Raw genomic sequence first — 20699 nt, 5'->3', positions numbered from 1 at the left:
CGCCGGGGATGGACAGGCGCACGTGCCCCTCCCTCCTCTAATCGAGGTATAGTACACAGGATGCCGGCTTCCAGATTAATTTCATTATGAATGTTGTCCCAACACTCGAGATCGACTGACGGTCAAACACCCTCGACTCTATTAACAGTTTAAAGCGTATTACCGTTCACTGGACTCACCAAACTCTCCATCCGTCCATTTCAACCCTCTCCGAAAAATTCATCGATTTTTTCCGTCTCTCCATAACTCCACTCAGACCTTCATTCCCCATCCAAAAAAATTCAATTCTCCCTATTGAAAGTTCAGAGGAAAGACACAAATCAAAATTAACTTAATTGAAAAAAAAACACCATTTGTTGCAATTTTTGTCCGCATGGAGAAAAAACTTGGAGAAAAATTACCGAAGGATTTTTCCAGCCCCGGTCTCTACAAGCAGTCATAAACGATTAGAACGGGTTCTTCGAGGTATTTACTCGAAGATGTGGAGAGGACAGATTTTTTACTAACATTAAACATATTTAATTATGTAATTCAATTGCCATCGGCCAGTGAGCGATGGAATCGAGCTTTGAGGGTAATACCGCCCGGCATGCGTCCAATACCGCCCATCTTGTTTTGATGACTTTTTTTTGCAATGCAGACCAACTGTTATAATTTTTCCTCCTTTCATCCTTCGTTTCCATTCTTTGGCTCCATTTTGAGAAAGATTTCACGTGAATAATAATAAATTATCCTGAATTTACCCGATGTTCCAGTGGCCACCGACTACCCCAAACAATCGAGCGGTCACTCGACCGCCCTCTAGCTGCAGAGTCTAGCGGCCCTGTAGAAACCCTGGGCGGCATTACCCACAAACGCGGAGGCTGATAAAATAGCCAATAATAACTGATGAATATATTTTTCCGCTATCGAAAAGGTCGCAATGGATGTGGAAATGTATAACGAACATATACTTCGTACTCCATTCAATTATGGACCAACGGAAAATTTGAGAAATCTTAAATTCTGGGGTTGAAATATTTTAAGAATTCGGTAGAAAATTATTTGGATTTTTGTTAAGGATGTTTCTACGGGGGAAAATTGAAAATTTCTGTTGAAATTGCTTGTTGTTATCAAATATTTGCATAATAAAAAAAAAAATGTTTTCAACAAATCCTGGGCAATACACAAAAAAAAAACTTTACTTGCAGACTTATGATCTCAAATTGAGACTTTCCGAAGTCTCAAGTCTTTGCAGGCTTTATAGAGATAAATAAACAAATAAATAAGTAAATAAATGAATAAATGAATGAATGAAAGAGTAAATAAATAAAATATTCAACCCAAAACAGAAAGATTTAAACTGAAACATTGGCAAATCGTCCAATAAAATTCCACGAAAAAAAAAATGACAACGAAGACACTCCCGGGTCCCTTCGCGTAAAATAGAAGGGATTAGTTTCTTACGGTAGCGTCTCGCGGGGCTTAAGCATTGATGAGGTTTTTAAATGGGTTCTTCTTTGATGGCGCACGGTTGGTAACGATGCGCGATCCTGCCTCCCCAATTCCCCTCCTTTCTCCAAAGTGGGTGGATATTCACGTGGAGCTCGACCAAGACTGCTTCCCCTTTCTTTTTTTTCAAGCAGAAAAAACGAGCGAGTTCAGTGGGGAGGTTGCGAACCAGGAGACGATATTTACCAGGAGATTAAAAAATCGAAAGAAAAATTAAGTGTTACGAGGGCATGCGGCTCCAAGTCCCGGACTTAATTCGATGTAATCCCCTGCTAAGATTCACCCCAGTCGCTCCCCCTTCTGGCCCTTCCACTCTATTTCATAGAGATGAAAAAAAAAGTAAACACAAGTGTCTTATTTTCTGATGACTCCAAACTGCAGATTCAGAGTAGTTATTTCATTTTGTTCATCGCATTAAAAATTACACAAAAAAACCGGAATGGAGAATTTTTTTCTGTGCACGGAGAGAAATGTTGGATAAAAATTATCAAGAAAATTGTGACAATTTTTACTGTACGATAGGTACAGTAAAAATGTTAGAGCGAAATGTAATTCACTATTCGTCTCTCTTTGTTGCCCAATATAGGGTGAAAAAGTACTGAACATCGAGTTCGTTTCACAATTAGAGGAGCGGGTGCCTGTACGGCCCACCCGTATTTTTATCTTTCTTTATTATGCAAATATTTGATAACAACAGGTAATTTCAACAGAAATTTTCAATTTTCTCCCGTGAAACATCGTTTAAAAAAATCCAAATAATTTCCTACCGAATTCTTGAAATATTTCGACCCCAGAATTTAAGATTTTTCAAATTTCCAGTTGGTCCGTAATTGAATGGAGTGCGAAATATATGTTCGTTATACATTTCCGCGTCCATTGCGACCTTTTCGATAGCAGAAAAATATCTTCATCAGTTATTATTGGCTATTTTATCAGCCTCCGCGTTTGTGGGTGATTCCGCCCAGAGTTTGCGGGTAATGCCGCCCAGGGTTTCTCTAGGGCTGCTAGACTCTGCGGCTAGAGGGCGGTCGAGTGACAGCTCGATTGTTTGGGGTAGTCGGTGGCCACTGGAACATCAGGTAAATTCAGGATAATTTATTATTATTCACGTGAAATCTTTCTCAAAATGGAGCCAAAGAATGGAAACGAAGGATGAAAATAGGAAAAATTATAACAGTTGGTCTGCATTGCTGAAAGAAGTAATCAAAACAAGGTGGGCGGTACTGGACGCATGCCGGGCGGTATTACCCTCAAAGTTCGATTCCACCGCTCACTGGCCGATGGCAATTGAATTACATAATTAAATATGTTTAATGTTAATAAAAAATCTGTCCTCTTCACATCTTCGAGTGAGCACCTCGAAGAACCCATTCCAACCGCTTATGACTCTTTGTAGAGTGCGGGGCTGGAAACAAGACTCATTTCCCCTACTTCACTGGGTCCCTAATTTTTCTCCAACTATTTTCTCCATGTATAATTATAATATATTGAGCTTCCAATTGCAATTGAATGACCCCGTATGAGGAAAAAAACTTGGTACAAACGGGAAATAACAGAAACTCGATTACAAGCTGAAGAGACCGTGGCTGTGTTGGCGATACAAATATTTAGAGGACGAGGGAAAAGCACGAGGAGCCATAGAAGACCAGTGAACAGTATAACCTCGTCCTACTATTGCCACGCCGGTGTTATTAGTAAATTAACTGACATCAAAGAAAATGCCAACGTTGGCCACTTACTCTGTTAATGGAAAGCTTCATCGCGAGTCGCATGGTCAACTATGGGCTTGCAAAAGACTCAAATGTGTACCGTGTTGACTCTTTCGACGAAATTTCTAAATGTTAAAATTAAATTTCCGGCCCTTTTTGGTTTTTCAGAAGAATTACGTATTAATTGTATTGGGGGACACATTTCTCCTTTCTACTTTCAGCTGAGAAGAGTTGGACAACTCGTGTTTGTGGAGCCACTTTATGACTTTATTATGCGAGAGATGACTAAAAATGGTCATCAATCAAAACGGTCAAACAATTATTTGAAGAAGCAAAATTAAAGAGCATTAGAATTGATCCGTTTTGGCAATTTCATTTCAAGAGTTATCACATACGAAATTTCTCCGAGCGAATATGAAAATATTTCTTCACCCTTTCTTTTTTCTCCTCTTTCGTCCCCCGAATGCAGATTTTCCTGTCCTCTCTTTTTTTTCAAGACACTGCAACTAAATTTCTGTCGTTAAGCCCAGGCCGTAATCCCACCCTTAATATTCAAAAACGTGATCGCCCTGCGAAACGCTCAGAAGCTGCCCAGTTCTCTCAGCGTGGTAACGAGAATGTAGCCGATATCATCAAGAGACATTGGATGTGAAAATCGGGGCAGATGCATGGAAGATGAAAAATTACAGGGAGAGCTTTGCGGTTTTCTACACAGGGAGAAATATTCAGTAAAAATGACGGAACAATTCACGTAATCCGCAATGGGGAATCGTTTTCCGGCAATTTTTATGGGAATGGAGGAGAAGAAATCTGAAACGTTCAGTGAATTTTCAGGTTCATCACCGAACAAAGTACGAAATTGTCACGGAATGTTGCCCGAAGAAGTGAAATCTTACAGAAACTTGGCGACTTATTGTGCCTCCAAAATCAAAAATTCTTGAACGTTCAACAATTTTTATGAACCTGGTGAGTTATTTCTACGTTCCGTTCCGTAAAATTTCTCAATCGTCGGGGAAAAATTACGGATCGACTTGTCGCCCACAGCGGTGAGTCATCAGACGGGTGGTTAATTGTTACGGAACAAATCGTAGAATTTAATTTTACTTAGCTCACGGATTACGTTTCGAACCGTAATTTTTGCGTTTTGTTCTGGTAATTTTTATTGAATTTTTCTCTCCGCGTATCCGTTAATTGGTGTTCGTTATTGTTATTACAAGATATTCAGAATCCCATGTGGAAAGTAAAGTTGAAGAACCCACAGATCCTTTATTAATTATTGGAAATGAGTAGCTTCATTCTCTTGAAATGCATAAACAAATGAATAATAAATGAATACTGAACGAACAATAAGTGAATAATAAATGTATAATAAAGCGAGATCTCTCTCGGAGTTCCCCATCAATGAACAAACCATAAATCGGGCCAACGCCGAAAAAAAAAAAACACCGTGAATGATGCTCTCGTTAAATCACCGAATTATCTCTTCCCGGTGTAATTTTATCACCTCCCACAGCCGGTATCTTTAACTCGTATCTGTGACAACAGGTATAACGAATGAGATAAGAGAAGTAAGCCTATCGTCCCGTACGGTGCCGCTGCTCACAGATCATTTCGTGTAAATGTTACGCTGCGTTGACTATCGACCGCGTGTCCAGTCTCAGCTCAATCAGGAATAAACTAGTGAAAGTGTTACGATCTAACTTCACAGTGCAACAAATAAATTGTTACAGATAAAATCGAGCAGGTGAGTGAATCATTAATTAACTTCAAAAAATCAAGTACTCTGCCTTTCGGAAACGTTGGGCATCGGCCTCTGCGATTATTGACAGACTCCAATCGATTGAGGATAAAGAAAATGCGTTCAATATTAACTGCTCCGTTCGGCATTCTTTATGAAGCCATTATCGGCGGATTTTTTTGCATAAACACCGGAAAAAATTGAATACTACAAATTTAGGTAAATTAAAGCTCCTGTCGTGGACACAGAAATCTTAACAATATTTTTGGTTTTCGAAAATTAATTTAGTGACGAAGTTTTTCATTGATATCTCAGAATTTAAGGGAGATAGTAAAATTTTTGTAATAACCTTTTCTGTAGCTCTCAAATTGCTCTATCAAAAACGTCGTTACGAAAATTTTATTATCTCCCTTAGATTTGGAGATATTCCTCAAAAACTCAGTGGAGGATTTAGCCGACATGAATCGTTTTACCGCTTCGCTACTGAATTTTTTTTTCTTTCTGGTGTAGCTTTTATTTGGTGCACAACATTATTGAAGACTTAAAGTAGCTCTACCTTTCGGCCGGGCTACGCTGTACTTTTGGATATATTTTCAGTTTTTAAATTTTTCAACTAAATTGCATGGAAAAAATTTGAAAAAATTCATACCCGGTCAGTAATATCTAAATTAAAATTCACAAAATATTGATATTTTTTCAAAGATTTCCCTCTTGTAAATAAATAATAAAACTTGTTTGCAAAACGGTGGATTATTTTTTATGAGGTGTCAAAAAAATTCTTGATTTCAGATCTAATGAAAAAAAATTCAGATTTTAATCTTTGATTACAATGGAAATGTTGATTTTCACATAAGACACTGGGTTAAATCCTGATTTTTAAACATTTCTTCTTTGAAAAACCAAAATGATAATTCAATTGAGAAAAAAATTAGAATTCCGAATCTAATCGAGTTTTCTGCAATTTTTTGCAGTTTTCAATAATCTTTGAATTAACCGTAAGGGTAGAGCTACTTTAAATCCTTTCCATTGAAGTCTAACCCAAATCCGTGAATCAGATCAACACGTCCCAAGGTTTGTGACTCACGGACTCACAATCTTATCTGAAGACTAGAATTCATAGTAAAAGCGTCACCGGTTTCATTGATGAAACATGAAATGTTTCTTCATAACACATTTTTTAAAATTTTTAATTGAAATTGACTTCATGTTTATTGTCTCAGGATGACCCTTGGCCCTAGGGAGGTCATGAGGTCGGAGGCAGTGGATGGTTTGACAGGTCCCGCTCATCCAATCCCCAATGAGTCACTAGACTGCGGCTGTGGTCAGTTACCTTGTCCCAAATTGGTGAAATACGCAACGAGGAAATTTTTTGTTGGACTTTTGTGCTGGATTGGATTCATTCAGGCAGCGGCAAACGCCTATTTCGTGCTGACCAGTTCCACCGTTGCCAGGCGGTTTCAGTTCGAGCCGAATACGTTGGGTAGGTTACTCTTTCGTGATGATAAAGATGTTTTATCAGGGGGTTTTCAAGTGTGACGGGCTAATGAAGAGATGAGTTGGTGATTTTTTATATTTTTTGAATTATGAGGGAACGAAAGGCAAATGCAGCACAATAAGCGTTAATTTTCAAGATTATTTCCCGATTTCTGATCCTTTACTGGACGTTGAATTACCCTACACTGAAGAAAAAACGACCTTGTGCCACAATAGTATATTTCGTTACGAGTGCGGAAAAGTGTTTTTTTCCTCTTGGGAGGTTTATAGCACGAGCCGAAGGCGAGTGATATAATCCCACGAGCCAAAAAACACTTTTCCCACGAGTATCGAACGATATTTTTCATCACAATGTGTGGAAAAGGGACGTTTCAGGCGAAGCGTGCCTAAAAAGTTACTTTTTCGCACAGCGTGATGAAAAACTGATTTCTTAAACCAATGTGGTGCCATGACTATTCAACACAATACAAATTCAACACGCGATTTCAACAATAATTTAATCAAAAAACAGCAAATGATTTCACACTTTTTTTAACTGACCGTCACTTTATATATCAATTTCTGCAACACATTTGCATCTACACTTTTGCAGATGCGCTCATTTTAGCTATTTTACACATCTGCACTGATAGAAAGGATTAGTTATTGTTAACGAATGGATTTGGTTGAAGATGAGGGTCTATTCGGTCTCACCAAAAGTTCGTTCGTTAATAGTTAACAAATGCATATTTCAAAGGCCTTGTTTGACTCGACTTTCACCTTTCAAGTGAACCATTCGTCAACTATTAACGAATATTTTTTGGTCATATTCAACTCTACCATTCGTTAATAGTTAACCAATCTCGTTTGGAATAAATGAATCATTCTATCAGTGTGATTCTATACACTTGTCATTTTACACGTACACATTGTTTTTTTCACGCCAACAATGTTTTGCACAGGGCAGAACTGCGCACGTGATGTTGATGTTTGTCTCGAACGTAGCGATAGAGAATGTTCGAGACGCGTTACATGAATTTCGTTTCATTTTTTCAAATTTCATTTTTTTTCTGACAGTATAATGCGACGATGATCACTCTCTTCATTGGGAAGTTTTTTCCCATGTCAAATTTGTAATTTCGCTCAAGAATGTAATCGTTGTAGGATCATGGTCAAGATTCAGGAATGTAACATAAATGGTTAAACTTTATTGGAATAATAAACGGATTTAACTATAAAAACATTTGAATACAAGTCACATAGACTTTGGTTATCAATAAGGAGCTCATTAGCTCTCGAACTTAACGCGTCGTCTCCTCATCGAGGACTGACTCATTCCTCAGCCCAATCATCCCAGCATACCCTAATTTCTCCATACGTTTTGAACACTCTCTCACTCGCACTCACAGTCATCTCATATACTCTTTGTCAGAAACAATGATCTCTTTCATTCCGTCACCCAGGCCACACGCATGATCCAAACCTCCGTTCAACATAAACATTCGTATTTTCCAAACTGTCATTCGTTCCAAACACTTCTCAGGTCACACCTCAATATTATAAACTCAATCTCAAATCTACGGTCTCTATTTTGTCTTTCTGATTAATTTAATTGCCTTTCTGGCGACACACATCCGTTGATTCATACTTCATACTTTTTCTCTTCCATTCCACTGTTCACTTATTCCTTTTTTTTTTATTAAATCACGTTCACACACAACACTGATTCTACATCGTTATTACGAATTAATTTTCATAATTCTTCATTACAGAATGGCTGTCATTGGGAACTGATGGTCTTCTTCCATTCCTAATCGCGCTGCCAGTGGCCTACTGGGGTGACAGAATCCACCGGGCAGCCTGGACAGGCGGTCTCGTATTAATCCAAAGCGCTGGTTTCCTACTCTTCATTATCCTCCATTTCACCCACCCCTCTACCAGAGTAATCGAGGAGACTACTAATGTCACCCATCTCTCCCTATATGCCGGTAATTTTCCGGTACTTTTCATTGATTTATTGTGTATTACCTTGAATTGACTCTTACTTACCCCAGATTTATGGGAATTTTGGGGATTATATTCCATCTTCATTTGCAGAAGACAATCCGGAGCTGTGCACGCAGGCGGGATTAGCAAGGATCTCCATTATTGAAGATAATATGTGCTATATTACATTGACTATCATTGTCCTAGCGTTAATTGTCAATTGCATGGGGAACGTTGGATTCTTTGCACTGGGGATCTCCTATTTGGATGATAACACCAGGAAACGAAGTGTGGCACTACCCATTGCCATTATTTTGGGAGTCAGAATTTTTGGGCTTTTGTTTGGGCATTTGCTAGCCTGGGGATGCCTTCGGTGAGACATATTTTCTCCACTATGTTCTCTTCCCATCTGAGCCTCCCTTAAGGATGTTTAGCCAAAACCCACATTATTCACCATAATTTTGATACTGTCTCATATGCCAGGTTCATATTTGATCCACACGTTAGTAATAATCTTAATCCTTCCATCGGGGCATCCTAGCGAGAAATTAATTTCTGAAAATCACTGCTTGTAACATTACGCTTAGGGGAGAAACGTGACCGTGTGAACTTTGATCGAGATGTTGCATGGGTTAGACACTCAAGATATTGAAAAAAAACCACAAGTCATTTACTTTAGACTATAGAATCTATCGCCGGCGAGAACAAGTAGGGGACCGGGCCATATCGGCGTGATATCTTCGACTGATTTTCGAAATTCTCTAAAAAAAATTTGACCGCCATTACGAGTCGAGCAACGCGACAACACCGCGCATCAGCTGATCGAGTTCGGTAAAGTCGGTGACGATAATTCAGTGCTGGAAGCTAATGGACACGTATAACACACACAAACATTCGTCTCACTGTTACAACCCCACTACTAGCCGAAGCGTGCGATGTTGCCCGATCAAAATTCGACTGTTACCACTGCAGTCGCAAGTCCTCCATTATTGATGAACATTTTCTTCAATTATTGTTTTTGAGATCGAAAAAGAACGCCATAGCGCTTCTAATTTGATGAGAAAAATCATTTGTAACGTGAATGATTTATTTAGTCAATTTTTTTTTTCAATTGATCCCCGTACGCCGGAGCTCAAACTCGGAGCTCACAGTTCTAAAGATGCAAACGCGACATCCCTTCGGAAGTCAATGATAATACTAATCGCAGCCGCGAAACTAAAAATTTGGTGATGTATCGAATAAATCTATTCAGGATGGATGCTGAGAATTTGATGGAAAAGGTCGAAAGCTACAGGGAGCAAATTGGGGCCTGGTGGATTGGATGGATCATTTTGGCGATCTTGCTGGCTATTCCGGGAGTTCCTATGTCTTGGTTACCTCGCCGACTTCCATCTGAGGTATTTGAGACCGTAGAATTATGAAGAAATTATTATTTAGGAGCACTTCAGAGAGTGCAATTAAAAGCTTCCAGCCAATTCTATTCTATTTTATTCTTCAGGAACGTTCTCTCCAAATGCATTCATCGCGGAATATTTCCATTAAATTCAAAAGAGAGAAATACCACAAAATATCAATCGTAATAATTCATGATGGCCTGAAGCTGAACCTAGCGAAAGATTCACAGCTGAAGACTTGTCTTAGGCAAGTGTAGGGGTGTACAAATTTTTTAAAGTAATGTGCAAACTCTTTCGCACTTAAAAAACATTTGTACATGTGATTATTTGACTCGCCTACACTTAAAGATCCCCTGAATTGAATTTTTCGCTAACAAATATCCTGCTAGTTTCAGCTTCATCATGATGACCTCAATCATCTCACCTTGATATATAAATTTTTCGTCCCTAGGCCCGAAAACCGCGATTCAACCGAGCGAGGCGAAATTCTAAGAGAATTAGAATTTAAAGAGAAAAAAATCCCGCGAAAAAAAATTCTAAGAATTTTTTAAAAAATCGGGAAAAAATTCTCAGAGAATTAGAATTTGCTGTGTAACCAATAGGTTTAAGCTTGAATAAAAAAAAAAAGAATTGGAATTTAGAGAGAAACAATCCCGCACCGCCCAGCCGGGATTCGAACCCGGGTCTCCCAGTTACGCGACTCTCCCAACTAAGCTACGGAACTACGGATATTCTCTCTCCGAATTCGACTCACATCGCCGCCTAACTACCTTTAGGCATTTCGCTTCACTTGACTCGGTGAAATCGCCAAGTGAAGCGAAACCGAGCCCGAGCGGTTTTCGGGCCTAATGACAAAAAATATTGTTCGACACATGTCCGGGGGAACTTTCCTACCTCATATGACTGCAGAACTCGCCCTCGGCTCGTCCTGCAACCCCATATTCGCCAGAAAAGTTCCTCATGACCTAGTGTCGTACTATTTTCGTTCTCTAGGTAGTCGAGCAAGCTGCAGCATCGATTGTCTCAGAACGTGCCGGCAGACGGAGTCCCCTTTCGGAGTCATCCCTATCAGAGGACTCCAGAAAAGTTGGCGATGCTGGTTACTTTTCCTCCCTCTACCGTCTATGGACGAACAAAATTCTGATTTGCAATATTTTCGCGAGTGTTTTCTGTATCATCGCTCTTGTCAACTTTACAAATAATGAGGACATCATCCTCGAGTCTGACTTCTATATTCCGCGGCCTTCTGGATTGCTCTTGGGATTCGGAGATCCTCTCACCTCCAGAATAATTGCACGTGAGTTTGTTAATTAAATATATTGTTAAATCACCGGATTACTTATAAACCTTACATAATGATATTCTTTTCTCATCCAAGTTCTTCTGAGACCGGTCATTATTGGCGCAGTAATCATCATTTCTGGAATCATCATCGTCAAATTTCGACCTAGAGTTAGATGGCTGGCAGGTTACAACGTAATTGCTGTAATAATTGCTGCGACAATAGTTCTGTCCTTGGCGTTTCTATCCTGCGAAAAGCCAGCGATTGCCGGTGCTAATCGAAAAGGATCGTATGTATCAGTACAAAAAAATATACAGGGCGCCCCAAAACTCATCGTATTAGCCTAGGAGAAGTCGAAGGGATCATTTGGAGCCGAAAGCTCTACTGAATTTTTCATCTGCGATGCTTTGTTTATGAGTTATCAAGAAAAACGACAGCAAATCAAACGCTATTCTCCGATAGAGAAATGGCTAATCGATTCCAATCAATTTCAAATAAGATACCTCGCTTGTTGCGCCCGAATTCAATGAAATTTTCATTTTCACTGAATGAATATCGATAACTAATTAATTTATGTGTTTAATGTTCTGTTCTTTTCTCTATAAACACGACCCCGCGTGATAGAATGACAGCAGATATTGGAGGATTGCTGGTGGACTCGATAATAATCACAAACGAAAAATTATGATTTTTCGATGCGAAAGTGAAAAAAAAATTGATGTAAATTTCCATTACTTGAAAAAAGTGGTGTGACCTCCCCTCAAGGTCATTAGGTTCTCATGATCACTTCGTTCGTCCCTCCCGTTTGACCTTTATCACCATTTGGTCCTTATAACTACTCTCTTCCCGTTGAAAAATGACCGGGGCCATAGGTATCTTATAAGAAGCCCACGGAACATAAACATTCGGGAGGCGATACAAGTGCCGAGAGTGGGGGTAGACCTCGAGCGCTCGGAGCGCGAGGTATCTTATAGAGAGGTATCTTATACGAAGCCTCTACTGTATTTTCAATGCATTACGGCTGAACTCAAACTCCATATGAAGAACACCTTTTCAGAATAAACTACTAGAACTATTCGATATGTACTACCCAGATTTTCAATTAACTTTAAAATTGAGGTACCAAAATGCGCCAAAATGTCTTATCTAGATGTGTTATTACCACCAGTTTATCTTTTCTAACACTGCACTTTCTTGGGAGGGTTACAGAAATTTAAAAGGCCGAGAGGTCATACATATTGGATGAATAAACCAACTCTACAGGTTCTTTTCAGGATAACCCTTCTGAGATATTGCAATAAGGATTGTCGCTGTTCTCGCGACGCAAATTTCCATCCTGTGTGTGACAGCAAAGGTTCCCTCGTCTTTTACACTCCCTGTCATGCCGGATGCACTGGAGTGGATGACTCTGGAGATATCAAAAAGTATACGGGTTGCAGTTGCATCAGAGAAATCACCGGTTTGACTGATATAACGGCGACTGAAGGTCCATGCGATTCAACGACGTGTCAAATTGGTTGGATTGTGTTCGAGGTGAGATCTTCTCCTTTTCACCCCCTAAACCGCCCCGAAAAATGAACTTTCCACGCAGCTATTGCAAAAATTCTTATTTGCAGGTGAGCACAATAATCGCTTACTCCCTGATCTCCTCCGCTGCTGTGTCGACCCTCCTAATTGCCCTGCGCTCGACCTACATCCAAGACAAAGCCCTAGCCATCGGCCTGTGGATTTCCCTGACTGCGCTCTTCACGCACATCCCTGGGAGACTCCTCTACTGGCTAATTGCCGAAAAGACCTGCATCCATCGAGGAGCAGCGTCGTCCCTCTGCCTTCTTCACGACTCGCACACTCTCGGAGCCTACCTCGCTTACCTCACAACCTTCCTCCTCCTGATTGCTGTCGTCTTCGGAGTACTGACATTCTTCTTCAGTCAGGGATTGAAGATCTATCGAGATTCCGAAATAGATCGGTACGATTCTCACCACAGACCAGAACAGAGGGTTCCTCTGATGCAAGAACCACTCCCTGCTGCCCAAGCACGTCAGGACGAGCCTGAAGAACCACATGACGACCCAATTGGAGACGTGACCACTGCCACAATCGATGATCACCCAATCGCCAACGAGAACGAACAGAGAAACGAACGAACTTCGACTTTAGAAGAGGACCAAATGGCAAAAACTCCAGCGAAAGTGAATACTCATCTGAGATACGGTCCCCTGGGCCCTGGGAATCCCAGAATCACGATGGAGGATTTGAAAGAAGTGAAGCTAAAGCCCATCAGTGACAGCGATGACACAGAGGACGAGCACTCGTTTACTGACAGACGAGCTCCAATCTCCTTGACAACGATACAGTACAAACGTTTGGAGCTACACTCCGATGCTGACACCAGCGATTCTAGTCCTGAAGCACGAAGAAGGGTTACGACTCTCCAAGCATCATCCTCCGAGCTTTCCAGAAAGCCTGACAGCAAGAGAAGTCTGGCGTCAGGAGGGAATACACTGGCTGGATTCTCCAAGACTGATGACATTGAGTTCACGAAGTGGGAGAAGGGTAAGAAAAAAGAGAGACCTTACACGGGAGATTTCAATGAGGTCGGCATTCCCATTGTCAATTACGCATTGACGTCGGTCAGTTCGAAGAGCATTGGGGCCTTTCTCAATTCTCCCAAGTTTTCGGCTGAACCTACGACGTCGAAAAATCAAGGAAATGATTTCACATTGCAAGAGATATCCAGGGACGTCAGTCGGGGAATGTCACCTGCGGAGCAGGCTTCCTCGGGTTTTGGGTCGTGTGCTTCCGATTTGCATAAGACTACCGCTGAATTATCAGCCCGAAGGCTAGTTTTAGAAACTTCTGAGACTGAAGATTCTAGTACTAAATCCAGTATTCCAGCGAGCAAGAGAAGACCAAAACCTTCGTACTCTACAGCACTCTAATTTTCTATCTTCATTTTGTATTTTTGAGACAATTCATTACTTTTAGTCATCTATTAATTCGCATCGTAATAATGTAGACATATGGTTTCATATTTATAATAATAGCGATTAGTTACGTACTGTAATTACATCTTCAACTCGAATTATAAATATACAAATTTTTCTCAATCGCACTATTTTTTCAATTTTTTCGAAATTAAACTAGGAGAGGGTAGGGCAAAACGGACCGCATGGCAAAATGAACCCATACGGCAAAACTGATCACTGAAAGAAAATTGTTAATTGTTGTTTTTGCTTCAGAATAGAAACAAAAACAACAATTGAAATTCGACTCCTACACAGCTAATTTCGGTTTTTTTCATATAAAAAAATGTGGGGTTCGGTGAAGGATCGAAGGGTTTTGTACAGCGAAAGTAACTTTGGTTTGCACCATGAGAGTTGGAACGAGAGTGAGCTCCCGCGACAACGGTATTAGATCATCCGATCGAGGATGTCCGAATTATTACGAATCGTCGCGAGGATGTCTTGCGACAATGACAGCGATATATCGGCGACACGTGTCACGGTACGAAATTCGGTTGCTAAGCCGAGCTCGAAGACAATACATTGAAATGGTGTGAAATAAATATAAAAGTAACTTCGCTACAAAAAATTCACTATTTGTGTAAAAAAATACAGAAAAAACAAATTTAGCCATGTAGGAGGCAAATTAAAAAAAAATAGCTCGTAATTGTTTATCCACATAGTCTTCCGAACATTTTGGAGAAAAAAAAATCCTTCGTAGCTCAAAAATTGGAGGTCCTGGACTGTTTTTGGTATTTTAAGGGTTTTCGGGCGAACGAACAATAACAAAAATTGTATTTGCACTAATTCTTTTTCAGATCTACATAATCGATCTCCAACGTATGAGAAGTCTCACTCCAATAACCCACGACTTTTAAAACTCATAGTAGTCTCCCCTTAACTGTATCAACTGAAAACTACGAGACACTAGACATCAGACAGTGAGAAGAAGCACGAATCTACAGTCTCTGAAACACAGGTCTGAGACTTCCTAAAACTCTATGTTCTTGGAACTCGGCTAAGATTTCGGCATGCGGACAGGTACTCTTTTCGTGGCAACGGTCGGACTCTTACTGACGTAAATCAATGCGGCGTTGGACGACTACATTGTTCAACACTATACGCCGTCTTATAATATTCATTAGGGAAAACTCCTATCAGTTGCAGAAAAGAAAAAATCCTATTCGACGAAACTATTCTCGCACGAATAAAAGTTTTTTACTCGGAGGCTGCATCAATAATTCAATAACAACGCGCGGAATATGATGGGGAATCCCCTCATCATATCGTTGCGGAGCGAAGTTGTTTATTATTAATTTGGAAACGTCTGGTGATATTCGAACCTCGTTCAAACTTTTTTTGTCGGCGCCGATGAGCCTACGGCCGAGAGAATGGGGGGGGGAGGAGGGATGTAGAGCAGTTGTCCACTTAGGCGCTATAAAGTAGAATAGAACTTTTGGTATTGAGCGTTGAATGACTTTCCTCTGTATCGGCTGCTAGTATTAAACATACGACTTTAATGCCCGTCTCTCCAGCCGAATAAAATTACTGAAGCCATTATGCGGTGACCACTGGCAACACTAATAATTATTAGGCGGAGGATATAATTTAGTAGCGAAGTGGTAAACGGTTTAAGTCGACTTATCTCTTAGTTGAGTATTTGAAGAATATCTCCGAATTTAAAGGAGATAATGAAGTTTTCGTAATAACCTTTTTTCTAGAGCAAATTAAGGGCTACAAAAAAGGGTTGAACAAAAATTTAGCTATCTCCCTTCGATTCCGTGATATTCACTGAAAACTGGTCAATAGTCAAAATCTACTTAAACCGGTTTACCACTTCGCTACTGAAATAAATTATTATTTTGTATGAGCGAATACATGCAACCATCACTGAAACACATTTTTCTCGAATATGGTGAACTATATATAGCATTGTCAAAAATTTCGTCCTTTGATATAGAATTGAGTATCGAAGTGGTAAAACGGTACAAGTCAATCTTGACTATTGACCAGTTTTCAATGAATATCTCGGAATCTAAGGGAGACAACGAAATTTTTGTTATAACCTTTTTTGAAGAGCCGATTAAGAGCTACAACAAATGTAATTACGAATATTTCGCTATCTCCCTTAGAGTCCGAAATATTCCTCAAAAACTCAACTAGGACAGGAGTCGACTTGAACCGTTTTACCACTTCGCTACTGAATTACTGAATGCTCGTTTTCGGAAATAGGAGTCGAGGGGTAGTAGCACAGTCTATCCACGTTATCCCTAAGTTGGCTGACGAATAGTACAGAGATCGATAAATACGTATGGTATTGCCGGGACAGAAGAGACTTACCGATTACAGCTACGCAATGATATTACCAATCGTAGGATTACCGACATGTGAAATTTTCTCCGCGATTCTCTGAGCTATCGACAATGTTGATTCCAGATGTCTATAGGTACTTATGATAAATCGATCCGTTATTGGCGCAATAATATCCAGCAGGACCATCTAAATAGCGCGAAGATTGGTGAACATGCACTGTAGGAGACGGCAGACCAAAGTTCAACCTTTGCAATCGACCCCAAATCCCAATATCTCTGTTTACAAACAAAGACGTCAAGATTTCAAATCTGTCTCTCTCTGCAGAGCTCCAAACGGATATTTCGAAAAGTATTACACAGTTGGAATGAACAGGCCTTCGCAAACTCTTCCACGAATGGACGAAAAGTTTACCCGAAAATTAGTCTGAATAGGGGAGTCTATCCGTAGCGAGCAAAAATGCCACAAACGCTTGCTGAGGGGATGATCGCGTGTGCACCAGGGAGCTCTACTTGGCTCTTCACTGTTCGTCCAACATCTAGGGTATGCGATTCCCCCTCCACGCATGTCATATCATTAATTCATGTCGATATAATAGACGCATCAATAAGATATTATCAATACCGAGAACTGAATAGCAATGTCGAATATTTTCCATTACTAAGTGATGACGGAAAGTCAACGGGTTTCGATTATTCATAACTAGAAGCGAAGACGAAGGGTCCGCCAGTTCATACTGAAATCGGAAGCCGAACAAGACGCTTAGATGGCGGGCAAACGATATCCTATGGATAGATCTTACGTCGTAAACAACTTGAAAATACTCACACTTATGGGTGAGACTGCCGACAATCGATCATCGTCAGTGCATTTTGTATATTCTAACAATACCGAATATATTCTGGAAAACAGGTTTATGGAATCCGTACAGTGGTACAAAAAAGTGGTTGTATCATATCTACACAATACTTATCCCATTGCTACTGATGCCGATCCGATCCGTGGGATTCGTCAAAGAAGGTGTAATAATGCACCATGATTTCATGCGATCGACATTATCCCTAGTTGTTGGCTTGGCATACGTTTACAGTTGGGTAAAATGTGTAAATTTCATATGGAATCGTTCAAACATCGAACTCCTCATAGATACGCTTAATGAGGAGAGAAGACTACCATGCTCAAAAGAGACCGGCAAGTTGCTCAGCAGATATGTAACTGTACTTTTGGTAGAGATCAAAAGTAATTTTTTTGCTAAAATTTACACTCCCACTTCTCAGCCCTTTACGGTCATTACTGTTTACTGCAATTCTACTAATTACTCGAAAGAATAAAACAGAAGATCCAGAAACCTCCATTTGTACCAACGTTTCGGACAGACAAGGTGTCCTTCATCAGGGCAATAATTTATTTTGTATAAACAAAAGTACCAAATCATATATTAATTTTATTACAATCCTATTTCAACTAAATTGCACAAAATAATTGCTTGAAGTACAAAGAAAAGTATTCCAAGGTAAGGTATTTGAATACTTTTCTTTGTAATTCAAACAATTATTTTGTGCAATTTAGTTGCAATAGGATTGTAATAGAATTAATTTGTGATTTGGTACCTTTGTTTACACAGAATAAATTATTGCCCTGATGAAGGAAACCTTGTGTGTCCGAACCGTTGGCGCAAATGGAGGTTTTTGGATATTCTGTTTTATTATTTCGAGCAATTAGTAGATTGCAGTAATGACCGTAAAAAGCTGAGAAGTGGGAGTGTATATTTTCGGAAGAATTACAAACGGTTGGATAAATTTATGTAATTTTTTGGGTATGCCATAATCACATTGTTGAATAAAAGTTGATTTTCAGCTCAATACAGGAACAGGATTGTTACTCACGCAATACGAGTATCTACAATATTTACGCTAGCATGGATATACGAGATATTTATCTGCTTACCATTTTTCTACATGGATGAGTTGATTAAGAGTAATAGTACATACGAGAATTTAGCAATACGGTACTTGATTATTGCACTTCAGGTGTGCAAAATTCTATATGATTAATTTTGCAGTTTTACTGTGGATAAAAATCTTATTGGAGGAATAAATGTGCGCATCATATCGCTAGCTGACTGTTTGTTTGCAATTCTTACTGCCTCTACTGTTGTATCAAATGACTGTTTCTGCCTGTGCCAGATGTACCATATTACTAATCAACTGAGGTTACTCAATTTTCGCATAGGCCAATGCTGTTCGATTAACACAGATTCTCGGGAAATTGATACGCTCCAAGCATCTAATACATTCGACTTTGAGTGCGGTCCTATATATTCACAAAAATGGAATGTGACTACCGTTGGAGAGCTTATCTTTTGTGTTCGGCATTATCAGTATATCGTACGGTAACTGTTGGTTTGGAACAATTGCTGCACATAAATCTACTAAGCAACTATTACAGAATGGTGAAAATAACGAACAAAGTCTACGGACCTATTCTATTACCACAACTGATGACAAGTTTGATCACAATATCTTTCGCTGCAATTCACATATTCGTGGTAAATTATGTTCATGAACTGATAGAATATGGTATTGTTGTGAGCTGCATTTGGTTAGACTTTTGTTGCCTATTTGTTGGTTCACAATGGAAATTTATCGAAGATCAGTTAAATCGCATCTTAGTCAAAAATCCGTGATGGGATCAGTGTCTGATTCATGTCCTCCGTTAGCCGGAGATTTTCCAACAAGTATGAAGGATCTGTCTCACACGGATTTCAGATGTGCGCTCCAAAGTGATCTGTCTGAGACGGATGTTCGTGTTTATTAAACAACTATGTCAGCCAGACCAGTCCGTTTATGAATGTGCAATTTGTCCAAAATAAACGTTCACAAATTTGTGAACTTCAATACCGAATATTCATTTAGTCACATTCAACTCTGGCATTTCTTAAAAGTTAACAAACTTCGTTCACATTCAATGAATCATTCTATCAGTGAAGCAATGATATTTCAAAGAATGACACTATTAATCAATTATCAAATTCATTAAGACGAAAACAGTCAACTTCGACGAACCTGGTGCCGCACTATTCGCAATTGCGGTTACGATCAGCTGCCTATTCCAATTATCGGCCTACTGTTGGGGAGGTGATGGTATAATTATTGAAAGTAATCGCACGAGTACAGCGCTTTATACATGTATCTGGTATGAACAAGATGCAAAATTTCAAGCTAATTTGAAAATTTTCTTTGCAATGTGTCGGAATACGCTTATTGTGAGTGCTTTTGGACTCTTTGATCTTTCATTGGTCACACTGAAAAATGTAAATAACATTCAAGTATGTTGTTCGTTATTGCAATGATTTACAGAGTGCCTCATATAAAGATGAAGAAACGAATCAGTATAAGTTTTTGATCATTAAAAAACAAAAGAAGAAGTCTGTGAAAGAGTCAGAAAAGTTTATGATGTGCAAGGTTTGCACCCAAGTACAGCCCACTCATTAGATTCCAATCCTTGTGATACTTGTCACTGGGGTTACATGATAGATCGATCTTACGAAGATCACCCGGAAGGTCAAGCGCCTGTCGAAGGTCGGAAAATTAACGTAATGTCCCCCGCTAATATGTTGAAATATGCCGGTTGCATTCGATTGTAGCCTCGACTTGGTCACTATCAACTTTAAGTGGTCAACCATGACCATTGACCACGTTCGAGTGCAAAATTACCAGAACTAAAATTGGCAAACCAAATCTGATAAGTGCGTTCAGTCAAGGCATCGACACCGTCAACTTCACATAGTCTTTATGCGCGTGGACAGCTTCCTTACCTTTATCGGAATAAAAGAGTAAAATATAATGAAAATTTTCTTTTGCCCACTGCAAGTTGAAACTCACGCAAAATTAACTGTTGTAATTAACATAATATTACGTACAATATACACGATGTCTCTTTATGAAAACTGAAATTACTTTTCCATTAACCCACACTGAGAGAAAAATTTCCTAATACGTAGACCATATTTACTTGAGAGAAGTAAATTATTTTCAATGGTTTAAATCTCAGAATGTTTGTGGTTCACGGAAATAGTGGAATTGCATAACAAAAAAATTATAAAAACAATGAATACTTGGCAATTGGCGATTCTTCTACGCGATTTGAGTGAGTTCATTTGCGACAAAATCATACTCGAGTACAATCATATTTCAAAGCATGAGACCTTTCTCGGGCCACATGAAACATGAGTTGAGATGTCTAGTAGAATTGAGCAATTGAAGAAAAATTACTTGTCTCAAGAAAATATGTTTTAGATATCACAAATTT

General features: G+C 39.4%; 2 protein-coding genes across 2 annotated transcripts; both read left to right on the top strand.

Annotated features, from left to right (window-relative positions):
- Positions 1 to 4837: 4837 nt before the first annotated feature.
- On the top strand, positions 4838 to 14183 carry LOC107037570 (solute carrier organic anion transporter family member 2A1). Its single transcript, XM_015256194.1, has 9 exons — positions 4838 to 4944; positions 6159 to 6418; positions 8184 to 8399; positions 8509 to 8770; positions 9650 to 9794; positions 10785 to 11088; positions 11170 to 11362; positions 12348 to 12606; positions 12690 to 14183. Exons 2-9 carry the CDS (start codon positions 6160 to 6162, stop codon positions 14013 to 14015), a joined length of 2964 nt encoding a protein of 987 aa, XP_015111680.1. The 5' UTR covers positions 4838 to 4944; position 6159; the 3' UTR covers positions 14016 to 14183.
- Positions 14184 to 17132: 2949 nt separating this feature from the next.
- Positions 17133 to 19882, top strand: LOC114841179. Its single transcript, XM_029126070.1, has 6 exons — positions 17133 to 17224; positions 17301 to 17627; positions 18645 to 18780; positions 18837 to 18936; positions 19429 to 19701; positions 19748 to 19882. The coding sequence occupies exons 1-6, from the start codon at positions 17155 to 17157 to the stop codon at positions 19880 to 19882; spliced, it is 1041 nt and encodes a 346-aa protein (XP_028981903.1). The 5' UTR covers positions 17133 to 17154.
- The last annotated feature ends 817 nt before the right edge of the window (positions 19883 to 20699 follow it).

This window comes from Diachasma alloeum, unplaced genomic scaffold (genome assembly GCF_001412515.2).
Source record: "Diachasma alloeum isolate Michigan unplaced genomic scaffold, Dall2.0 Dall_scaffold_00256, whole genome shotgun sequence".
NCBI lineage: Eukaryota > Metazoa > Arthropoda > Insecta > Hymenoptera > Braconidae > Diachasma > Diachasma alloeum.
The sequence above is the reverse complement of the archived record's forward strand: the minus strand, read 5'-3'. Positions and strand labels throughout refer to the sequence as shown.

Coding starts and splice junctions, on each gene's coding strand:
- LOC107037570 (XM_015256194.1), top strand. CDS start 6,160: ATGACCCTTGGCCCTAGGGAGGTCATGAGGTCGGAGGCAGTGGATGGT. Junction 6,419..8,183: donor GTTCGAGCCGAATACGTTGG/GTAGGTTACTCT, acceptor TCTTCATTACAG/AATGGCTGTCATTGGGAACT. Junction 11,363..12,347: donor GGTGCTAATCGAAAAGGATC/GTATGTATCAGT, acceptor GGTTCTTTTCAG/GATAACCCTTCTGAGATATT.
- LOC114841179 (XM_029126070.1), top strand. CDS start 17,155: ATGGCGGGCAAACGATATCCTATGGATAGATCTTACGTCGTAAACAAC. Junction 17,225..17,300: donor GAAAATACTCACACTTATGG/GTGAGACTGCCG, acceptor TCTGGAAAACAG/GTTTATGGAATCCGTACAGT. Junction 18,781..18,836: donor CATTATCAGTATATCGTACG/GTAACTGTTGGT, acceptor CAACTATTACAG/AATGGTGAAAATAACGAACA.